This window comes from Saccostrea cucullata, unplaced genomic scaffold, assembly GCF_032062105.1.
Source record: "Saccostrea cucullata isolate Sc308-1 unplaced genomic scaffold, CSIRO_AGI_Scuc_v1 ctg224, whole genome shotgun sequence".
Lineage (NCBI taxonomy): Eukaryota > Metazoa > Mollusca > Bivalvia > Ostreida > Ostreidae > Saccostrea > Saccostrea cuccullata.
The window spans coordinates 389333-401397 of record NW_026931873.1 but is presented as its reverse complement, the minus strand read 5'-3'; the positions used below and the strand labels follow the sequence as shown (position 1 = coordinate 401397).

At 32.4% G+C, this 12065-nt stretch overlaps 1 protein-coding gene across 4 annotated transcripts; it reads left to right on the top strand.

The window, feature by feature from the left end:
- Positions 1–3878: 3878 nt before the first annotated feature.
- LOC134233833 (voltage-gated hydrogen channel 1-like) lies at positions 3879–10337 on the top strand. 4 transcript variants are annotated; one of them, XM_062715885.1, is made up of 8 exons: positions 3879–4087; positions 4535–4659; positions 5152–5252; positions 5629–5682; positions 5900–6038; positions 6236–6342; positions 7724–7773; positions 8308–8422. In XM_062715885.1, the coding sequence occupies exons 1-7, from the start codon at positions 4050–4052 to the stop codon at positions 7727–7729; spliced, it is 570 nt and encodes a 189-aa protein (XP_062571869.1). In that variant the 5' UTR covers positions 3879–4049; the 3' UTR covers positions 7730–7773; positions 8308–8422. The 4 variants fall into 4 exon arrangements, with proteins under 4 accessions (XP_062571869.1, XP_062571870.1, XP_062571868.1 ...); XM_062715886.1 differs by lacking the exon at positions 8308–8422 and adding an exon at positions 8221–8307; XM_062715884.1 differs by lacking the exons at positions 3879–4087; positions 4535–4659; positions 5152–5252; ... (1 more) ...; positions 5900–6038; positions 6236–6342 and adding an exon at positions 7192–7545 and having other exon boundaries at positions 8308–10337.
- The last annotated feature ends 1728 nt before the right edge of the window (positions 10338–12065 follow it).

Genomic DNA, 12065 nt, shown 5'->3' with positions numbered 1-12065 from the left:
TTTACATTTTATTTCTCTTTCATGGTTCATTTAGATATCAAATATTTGATCCCCCAGTCATAACCTTTTTACTACGGAAATGTTCGTTTAAGTTGACATCCTCACACTTTTTGTGAATGTAATTAATGTAGTAAGTTAGTGTAAAAAAAATAGTACTGAAAGATGTTGGAATTGGAACCTATCCCCCTCCCGAATCAAACAATTGTTTTCTTTTTGTGTTTTATCCCCCCTCCCGAATCAAACAATTGTTTCTTTTTGTGTTATTGCTTGTCAAATACTTTTCAAGTTCGTTTATCCCCCCTTTTCAAATTCGATTCTAGGTGACTGCTATATGTTAGCGATTTTCGTAAAAAAAGAGACTGAGCATGATAAAATCAACTTGTATTTAATAGTGGGGGATTGAACATGTACAAAATATATCGTTTGTGATAAATTTTGTGTATTTTAAGTGATTTAATCCAAAATAATATATTCCGTTTTCCGTTCCGTTCCGCTTTCCGTTCCGTTTTCCGTTCCGCGTTTTAGCAACACCCATTAAAAAAGATCGTCCTTGTATGGATTCCAGTCTGTTACTAATTGATACTTAGATGCGAAAATCAACTTCACTGATAAATCTCAGCGTGGTGCAAGGTTAATAGAAAGGCTTGTTTTAGTTACATTGCCTGAAATAATTTTTAGAAGAAAAAAATAATTATAGTTTATATGGATATATAGAACGTACCATATTATGTAAGTAGTACATTGTAAATCAATCTTATGTGATTTATTTTATTGAATAACTCACTTCCAGTTTGAGAATTAAAAACTTATCAAAATCCCATCTGAGTTTTAAATCAATGTACCAAGTACGTATTGAATATTCAATCACTCTATTGCATGTACATAATAAATAATATATTGGTTTTATAATTAAATAATTGCGCCATAGAGACAGCCATTACCAAATTAATGTGTGCCGACATGATTTTAATGAACTACAATGTATAGAGAAGAGTATGATAAGAACTGCTCTTATCTTCTAACTGTGGAACATCCTTAAACCTTACTATTTGCCTTCTATAATTAGAAATGCACGTAACGCAGCATTACACTAAAATAGCATAAAGAGAGTCAGGGATTTCCAGTTGCATATTTTAAGAATAACAAGTGGCGTTATCTAACTTGCTTATAGTGGCGTTGGATCCAGAACGGAAGTAGATTTAAGGCTGACAGAAAGCGCTTTGCGCTGCGCTTAGCGCTTAAAAATGAACTCAATATCTAAGTGGAAAGAAAAGCAGGAGTATCTGTATCTTATCAGGATACACACATACCAATCATCAGCAAACTCTCTTTAGACATTTAGGAAAAGAAGTGAAGAAAACAAAATGGAACAGGCTGAAAGATGGAGAGAGAGAGAGAGAGGGGGGATAGACAATGTCTGTTACATGTATTCCCAGAGTATGAAAGAATGTACAGAAAATCATTTGAACATATGTAACCCATAAAAGACGTCACTGTTGAAAATTATCCTTAAGTTTATATTTTGCACAATGTGTACATGTATGTGTAACAGACAGATAGACCGACGGCGAGGGGGGAAACTAAAGTTCCCTTCGGTTTCATCGGTAGGGGACTAATAACAACTAAAAATTAATGTGGAATCTCAGAGATCTTTCGTTGTCTTCTCCTGGGGCACTCGGAGCTCCTCGGGTGGCTCGTACCTCGCAACTAACCGAGTTTGAATTGAGCGTAGCGGAGGAGGATTGCCGATTACCCCCTGGGGTGCCAGTTAAACTTTAAGTGATTTTTTTTTAAAAAACCAAATGTGAAACTTGATAAAAGTATTTAAGTGGTATTTCCGATAGACAGAATTTTCAGAATTTTTTGCAATTCCACATTAAAAGTGGTATAGGAACTACATTTCTTCTACAACAATGATCTGAGTTTGTCTTAATAAAGCTGAACTGCTCTAAAAATACAAATGTATTTGGATGAAATACCGGTATATAGGGATAATGAACAATATTAAGGCTCAAAAGTCCATTAAATAATACAAATTTTGAAGTAGAGAAAACACCTCTAAAACACTAGAGTTGGAATCTGGTGCCATGGAGGAGTGAGCATTCCCTGCCGACCAGTCACATACGCCGTGTGCTCCTTGTCATGATCGGGAAACAACGGAAAAACCCATGGATAACTCAGTGTGTAAATTATGTTACTAACAACTGATATGAAAAAAAAAAACATTTTACCAATTGACTTAATGATAGATTGTATTTGCTGAAAAGGTGTTTGAATCGACCATAGAAATAACGAAATTATGATTTTGAACGAGACTGCTAATATTCTTGTTGCATCAACTTGTATGTCAATAACTTACCTTGTTTTAGAAATTGTTTATATACGTAGAGAATGTTCTAGCGCATCGAATCAACTGAGAGATATACTCCGTATGCTGGTGAGGAAGTTATGCTTCTACATATGTCATCACGTTTATCATTAAGATTGGCTTTTAGATTGACAATAAAATTGTTTATAAAATCTAATTTTGAGAGACACAACAATACCATTGAATGGTAAATGCAAAATTATTAATGGGATACGTCTGTATATTATTTATGTTTTCTATTGTAAAGTAAATAATGTCAAAACAACACCCCCCCCCCCATCCCCAACTCCTTTACCTCCTCCTCTCGGTTCATACAAACCTGGTCTAAAAGGGAATTGGACATAGTTTCAACTGATTTTTTTCAATCCAATTTTATGGATACAATTCCTGACTAAGGCAATTCTAATGATCAATAAAAATTTGTACTTCATTTGTTGACTTACAAAGGAGATACAGAACTAAAAATTCTTCATTATATAAACAAGGCTCGTGCCCTGTTTTTGTTTACATATAGAAAATAACATCTTTATAACAAAACGAGATTCAACAAATTACTATAAATGAAACATATGGAGATACTAGTACTCAAGATCAGTATTCAAGATCAAAAGTTCATGAAACAATGCAAAATAGGAGCAGAGCAAACACGGACCTCCAAAACATCAGAGGTGGGATCAGGTGCCATGGAGGAGTGAGCTTGTATTTAAAATTAACTTCTTTACTGAAAAAATCTGTTTTGAACGACGAACATATATATTAAGTATATTTAACCTAAGATGTAAACAAAAACATGACAAGGACCCTGTTTACATGACAAAGGTTTGAAGCTCTAAATCTGTGTTGTACTGAAATTCAAATTTTCGATGATCATAAGAATTAAATTCGTTAAATATTTGTAAAAAAAAAAATGGATAAACAAATTTGAAAAATTTCAGCTGAAACTGTGTCCATGACCCTTTAATAACTATGCATAATATGCGAAGTAGTTACTACTAAATTAATAAAATAAAAAAGATTCATCGGCGAGCAGATTCATGTAACCATATAGAAGTACTACTTGACTGTTCTGATGTTACACGATACAGTCATGTATTGAATAATCTTAAGATCTTCTCGATAGATATAAAGGGAAATGACTGAGTACATCTCCCGGACTTAGTGATGAACATACTTATTCACTAAGTGATATCTGGTTAGTGTGTATGTAAAAATCACTGTCGTGAAGTCTCTTGATCAGGGAAAACATTTATATTTTTCAGTGAAATTTTAAGGCAAGTACGCTTTTGGTAGATAAAAACGCTTTGAACACTTTGATTGAAATTATAGATTATTCTTAAAGCTTAATGAATAAAAAAAGGTTTAAAAGGGGTTTAAGTACGTAGCAGAAAACATACTGTTATTTCAACTTCTTTTCAAATTTCAAGAGTAAAAATTCCTGAAACTGATAAAAAATTCGCTATTCTTTAGCCATAATAAAGAATAAAAAAAGAAATTACAGGAGAAGACAAAATTATATTCACTTTCCTTTTGATCAGACACGAACAAGTACATGACGATCAAATTTTGCTGAAGAATAACCGAAACACCTCTGATACTAGGTGTATTTTGAAGCTGAGAATTTGACGAAATTGTAGAATTAAAAAAAAAACCCAGACGCGAGTGAGGTTGTATATTTCGAGCAATGGAACAAAGCGAAGATCTTCGAGACGGGAGGAGCAGGTAATTGATCAAAAAAGAGGAACTATTTTATCAATATCAGTCTATTTTTAACATTTTGTTTGTTAAGTAATGTTAACCTCTAAAGAGATTGTCCAGAATGCTTCGACTTTCTTTTCTTATGATTTTCTAAATTAAATATTAGGCCAATTAATTAAAAAGAAGCTTGTAGAATTTAATTTGGTGGAAGTTACTATTTAAATAAAATATATAAATTATTATAATGTTATTTTCCAATTGCAAGGTTGTAAAAACATTAGTACTTAAAATATCTATTGGTGTACCTATAAAATCCATTATTCTTCCGCAATTTGAATCGTATGAAGAGACTGAAAGATGCATGGTATTCGTAAAAAGCCTGATAATGAGTGTTTTACAGACACACAGACACAAACTTTTGTAATTTGCAGATCATATGTTTATATTGAGTTGATTTTATTCCATACTTAGTTTCAGGAGGAAGATGGAGAAGGTGTTCCATAGTCCAATCACCCACGGCATCATCATTGCTCTTATCATAATAGATGTTCTCCTCCTACTAGTAGTGCTGCTGGTAGACATCGATGTCATTGAAGGTACATTTATCATATTTTATTGTCATTTCTTGTTTTTTTTCCTAATGTATTGAACCTATGTAGAAATGAAAATGAATATTATTGATAGATAAACAACGTCGATATATCAAAATGTTGAAATGAAGGTCACAGCAAGAAATTTAGAACTTCTTTTCATGTAGAAGTTTTATTAAATGAATTCTGCTTTGTATGGTATGAATACAGAAATAAGCTGTAATTGGTACCCGTTTGTATTTCCAACAGATTGTTGAAAGACTCGATATCCAATAAATAAATAATATTAAAAGATTTTATAAATAAAAAAAATAGTTTTTTTAATTTAACCTCGAAGCACTTATGTGAACAATCAGAATGTTTTTAGCAAAATGTTTTTGCAAATGATCAAAGACAAAGTAGATAAACATACTGGTTCCGTTTAAGAGCTGTATATGAGGTCAAAATGCCTGGAATTTATAACTCATGGTTGTGAATGGAATGGTTTCTTTATTACAGTGCACGCCGAGTCTCCCGAGGAGGAAGAGGAGAAGAAGGAGAAGTTGGAGGAGGAACTTCACTACGCCGCCCTCTCCATTATCTCCCTTTTCGTGGTAGAGGTATAGCATTAAGTGTTTATTTCTGTCTCTTAGAATAATTTTAGTTAGGAAAAAATCAATTGTATATGCGGAACAGATTTAATCTCTTTGTAATTGAACTTATATATTAATTAAATTTTTGAGCTTCTAATTTCAATTTTTTTTTACATTTATAACAAAATTCTATAGGAATATAAAAAGTTTTAAAAAATTTTAAAAATTATGCATAAATATAAATATTATAAACATTATTTAATGCATAAATGAATAAGTTGACATTTGACAATTAAAAAGGTACCTTATTTTTAGAGGTCCGTATATGCTCTGCTCCAAATATCCGCTTTTTAAAGGAGTTTAGAGCTTGGTTACTGTTTGTTATGTTGATATTTCATGACAGGTGGTTTTGAAGATGGCAGTAGAAGGAAAACACTTCTTTGATGACAAGTGGGAGGTAAAAGCAAAAGCATATGTATATTGTCTTCCTCTTCAAAATTTGAAATTTAATTGGATATTTTTATTTTTTTTTATTGAAAATCTTAAGGCACCAGTATATATTTGTAAATCAATTTCAAAATATTTTGGTTGTACTTTTCTGTGTTTAAATTATTAATTACGTGGTCAGGAATAGTGAATCATTGCACAATGTCTTCTACATATATGTTCATCAGATATTTGATGCTGTAATCATCTTTGTGACCTTTGGCCTTGACCTGGCGCTAGCGTTCAGTCCCGTTAGTTACGTGGTCAGGGATAGTGTGTCATTGCTCATCTTCTTCAGATTGTGGAGAGTCATCAAAATCATGGCGGGTGAGAAAACATTTTACCATCTACAGTATATACGGAAAAATATTATAATTAAATAATCTATTTTTTTGTCAACAAAATGAATGAATGAACTTCATGAAAAACCGATAGTTGCACAATCTTACCTTTTAAAATTCAATCTTTGTGAAAACTTACTTACTAAAGATTAAAAATTACACTGAAGTTTTTTTTTCGAATAGAAATCCAGTACTGTGTAAGAAAGGAGGTTCCTGAAACCATTGATAAAGAGAAACTGGCCAAGGAGAAAGCAGAGTGGCTGGCAAGACGCAGGGAAGCCCATACTAAGGTTAGCATGACTGTAAAACTGGCACTTTGCAGTAAGGGATTTGATAAGTATGAAAGGTATAATAATAATTAACATTAAATTTTGAAAAATAAAACATACCAGAGAAAATTACTTTTTGTGATACGCGGCTTATGAGGTTATCATAATAATTTAACTACTTGCCTTATCATCATTTAATAGATTAAAGAATGCCTTAAATCACAACTGTTTAAAACTCTTTTAAAAAGTATCATGTCATTGATTGATTTTATTATTTAATTAACAAGCAAAAAAAAAAAAAGATAAAAGATGAAAAGTATGTTTCATTATATGAGTACGAAAACATTACAATCGTTAAAATGTGGTGCAGTAAATCTTGTCTAATCCAGATGTTGTGTAATCTGAAATCTAATAAGGTGTTCACTCAAAGTACGTTATAAAAAATTCACTTCATACATATAATTTTATGTATTCTCGTCTAATAAGGTGTTAACTCAAAGTACGTTATCAAAAATTCACTTCTTTAAAATCTTGATTAATATGGAATCTTGTCTTACTTACTTGGAATCAGTGGTGTCCAAATTAAACACGTTTTGCTGTATAGTATGAATTCTTTTCGATAGATAGTTTTATTATAAATATATATTATTTTTAACAATCTGTCGTCCAATCTTGTTGTAAATTACTAGATGAAGGTAAATACAAATCATGTTGTAACTTTACACAACATGATACTCCTCAACAACAAGAAATGCTTTCAAATTTCTACGTTTAATCAGACAAAAAAAATGTAACTTGATGTATTTTACTAGACTTTATTTTTAAATTAGAGCATAATATCGTCGCCATCACGTGATACCCTTTATTTAGTCATTGTATGACAATGCTATTGTCATGATAAAATAATCAGATATCATCTCTGGGGTGTGAATGAACGACTGAGTTTGAACGCATTATGTCAACTTCAAAATGTCACACTGAATAATGAAATGCAAGTAGGTAGTATAACTTGTTAACCTAATATAAACAAAAGTGTTTACAATAGGACACCCTTTGGAATGCCAGTGATAAATCCTTTATCATTTATTAACTTAAATACTATCACAATGCGTGGATGAAATGCTATATCAATTTGCTACATTATTGAGAAGACGAAACTTTTCTTGTTGCTCAGAATGATGATCAATATTTCACAGCTTTTGATTATATGGATTTCTATTTTGGGTATAATTTGTTTGATTATCTATTTTCTAAGCTTACTTATTCGTCGATATTAAATGATAGTGATTGAAATGTATGTTACATTGGTAAAATTATGTTTCCTTTATACATGTCTGCAAACTTTTCTCTCATACTTTTTTAAAAATCATTTTAATCATTTTTTCCCCACTTTCCTTAATAGGTTTAACTGTGAGCTCTTCAAGTCAAACCAGGTTTTCTCAAAATGCACAGGTACAGTACAAGTAGAATAAGTAGAATTTCAAAGATAATCATCTTAAAATATAAACCCCCTTTATGTTCCTGGACAGAACATCCTTTGTAAAATTACAAAGCCAAAATTCAATAGCACAATTGATTTAGCACTTTATAAAATTAATAATTCATTTTAGAACAAAACTAATGCCTTCAACAGTCTATCAACACACATTTCTGTAAATACTGTAAACGTACTTTTTTCCACGGGGTCATAATTCCGCGGAATCTCAATTTCTGTTTAATCCGCGGGTAGAAAATTACGCGGATTTTCTAGATTGTCACTATATGCCAAGTACATTTATATTAAGTACGCTTGGACAAATTTCCGCGGAAAATTTGTGACCACGTACATAGCGTAAATTAATACCACGCGGAAAAAAGTACTTCTACAGTAATCAAGTGTGTTTTTCTGTTTTATTTCAGAGTAAATTTAGGAGATCGATTTTTAACTTTCATCTCCATAAAGATGGTCATAAAAGTACACCATTTACTCCTGTGCCTTTTTCACAGAATAATGTATCATTTGGGGCCTCACAGAGACATACAACGACATCTTCTTTAATATTGAGTCGATTGTCCTCATTGTCTGGACCCCGAACATCTGGATCAACTTCTACACGCTCATCTTTCGCAAATACTTTGAAGGTCAAAGCTTCGAGTTCTTTGTTAGCCATCTCACAACCTTCAGTAACTAGTCCTATACCTTCAAATACCTTCAATTCACAAACCGATTATTTTACAGCTTCGACACCCCCAAAATCTAAAGTTTCTTCGACTCATAACATGAAAATCCAAAGAACTGAATCTTTTCCTACTTTAACATTTGTTCGGAAAAATTTCACCTCTTCGACATTGAAAACTATAGAGTCATCAAATGCTTTATCTCACTCTACCGTTTGGAAAACGTCAATACCCAACCAAGCAAGTTCAAAGTACATTGCCAAACCATCATCGATTTTGCATGAAACGACAATGCTTTCCACTACATTAACGTCAAAACCATCAAATGATTTAAAGACAACCACAAGGATGAATTTCCAAAATATAACAACTCAAAAAACTTCTGGAAAAACACCTACAAAAACCGTTAGCTCTAAAACTACACTTACGGAAACAATCCTTACAATGTTATCGTTCTCTACTACTAAATCAACAGATCAATCCAAATTATTAACAACGATAAAATCGCTTATTACGAAATCAACAATTCGAACAACAAAAGAACCTTCCAAAATAGCAACACCAAAAATTCCGTCTTCTACAATGACACCAATTTCAATAGTGGTAACTTCCAAAACAACAACACCGAAAAGTCCTTTTTTAACAAAAGCAATTCAAACAACAATGGAACCACCCAAAACAACAACGACAAAGGCCCCATTTTTTACAAAAACAACGAGTCCATTAAAAACAGAAGCTTCCAAAACAACAACGACAAAAAGTCTACCTTTATCAAAGACAACGATTCATATAAAAACAGAACCTTCCAAAACAACAACGACAAAAAGTCCAATTTTAACAGAAGCAACAATGCAAACGACAACAGGACCTTCTAAAGTAATAACGCCTAAAATTCCACCTTCAACAAAGACGACAATTCAAACAACAGTAGAATCAAAGACTTTGATCCCTACAAGTTCATCTTCAATAAAAGCAACACCATCAACAACATACAAGTCTCATTTGTCAACAACAATATCCTCAAAATCTTCTATTCATATTTCTGCACCTTCAACCTCGAATGAAATGCCAATATCAGGATCAGGTATCACTACCAAAGCATCAACACTGAGATCTTCATTTAAGACAAGCACTCATACGACAGTACATAAAACCACTTTACCAATACAAACAATACAATCATCAACTGTGCATGCTACACCAAAAAGTACTTCATCTACATCTGCCATTGGATCAACCACGGCTCAGCTTATTGAGAGTACAACAGTTTCACCAAGTCATAGAACTTCTACAACTCTAAAACCTAGTACAGGATCGTATTCCGGGACGTCACCTAGATTCACAGGTACCACACCTGTCGCTTCATCTTCTGGAATTTCTAAAACGCAGAAAAGTCCAACGACAGTTTATGGACATTCAAATTCAATCCATCATACAAATGATATTTACACCACCGAGATGGCCGTGTCGTCCACCCCCGATAACTCCCTGTCCAATAAAATCCCTCAAAGAACTGGATTGAGCAAACGTTCAATCGGCGCCATTGCCGCGGCCTGCACAATCGTTGGGTGTGTCGGCATCATTTTGGGCTTATATGTATTCGTTAGTAAACGGTTTAAAAGTGGAGAGAAATCGTGGGCAGTGGTTGACGATCATACCCGCATTGAGACCATTGACATGAGTGAGAAGATGGATAGTGTTCTGCACGACTTCGATCAGGGTGAAAGGAAGTCAAATGGAGAATCCTTTCGACCCGTTAATGACATCTAGAAAACAGTCATACCAATTCATTCGATTTCATCCATCGCTATTTTAAAAGCATTCATGCCTTTCTACTTTTTTTTTTATTTTATTAGTATTATGTGAAAATTTTCGGTGGTTTTTAAACCATGTATTGCAGTGGCGAATATCCACAGTTACTTAATGAATTAAAAAAACAATTAAAATAAATCTGAACAATTTGTAATTTTAAGGTACTTAACTATATCGTTTAGAATCAGTTTATCAGAGTTGAACTCTGCAAGTGCAAAATGGTCGGCTGGACCGCATTTTGTGATGTAAAGAAAATGTTATTTGAATTGATATGTAGATAGAATAAATATACAAAAATACCCGAGTTTTAATTTATTTGTTCCTCTCGCTTCTACAAAAGTTGACAAGGATATTTTTCAATAATAATCTTCAAAAGTTTATAATAAAACTTTTTTACAAGTATATCTGATTATAAAAGATTAAACAATACTGATGCAACACATGTGCAAAGCCGTACATTAATCTATATTTCAGTACTGATGATATACCTGTACCACAGATAAGGTTAACAATGCTATTGTTTTGATTAATGATAAATAGAACAAGAGGTAAACCAGTGAGACTAGATAAAGTTTAAAATATCAGTAGGTCATAATGGATGATGAAATTGTTACATTAACAATTGAACTAACATATGAAACAAGAATAAAATAGAGATAGGGTCTCTGAAGAATATAAAAGAGAAAAATGTATAACAAATACATGTATCAGCATTTGATAGATCATGCGAAAATACTCAATTGCTTGATTAAAAGTTGAAAGAAAACATTCTACTACAGGTATATACTGGCTAGGGGGTGGCAATTAAAATAAAATAATTGCTATTCAGTTAACTACAAGAAATTATGACCGATTAACCAGTTTATAGTATTACAATACAAATTTCTAGTTAAATTTTACAATAAAAATGAGGAAAGTTGATGAAGTTAAAAGCTGAAGTCGTCTTTTTTCATACAGTTTAGTTCTTAGTTTGAAAATACCGTCTATAGTACTTAGCTACATTTCATGTTAAACTATAAAACAGATGTGGCAGAGTTTGTGGTGTCTGTTTTGTTCACATAAATGGAAAGATTAAGAAAAACGATTGATGATAAAAAAAATCTACAAATAAAATCTCACATATTCCGGAGATGGGATCACGGTCCTAGGAGGAGTAAGCATCCCGTGTGAACGGTCACACCTATTGTAAGTCCTGTTTGTTCATCACGAAGAAGTTTTAAATACTCTGAAACTAATTCAAAGTAGTTTAGAGTAGAAAAGGATTTACCAGGAGAATCTTTCAAAAATATAACTACCCGAGCTGTAATTCATTAAGAGTGCATTGAGATCTATGGGAACAAGCAATATCAATACTATGAATATCAAAAAATGTTATGGTGAAAAGATGCATGTAATTATTAAGAAAAGAAAACGATTAAAATCTTTTTTTCACCAGATAGATTTTATAAAATGATTTTTCTTGATTAAAAGCAAAGTGGGATAATTCTTCAAGGACGGGTCAAGGTCAAAAATTAGGATACATTCCGCTCTTACGTACTAAGACTAAACCATGAAGATTATGTCTCCATATACTGGGTATTCAGCCATTATAATGCATTCAAATCCATAGAATCTGAGGTTATTATGGATCATCATCATCATCATCATCAACTTATGCAGCAATATACCTTCATCAACTGCATACGGAGTTAATACATCTCAGTTGATTCGATACGCAAGAGCATGCTCTACGTATGAACAATTTTTAAAACGAGGTAAATTATTGAAAAACAAGT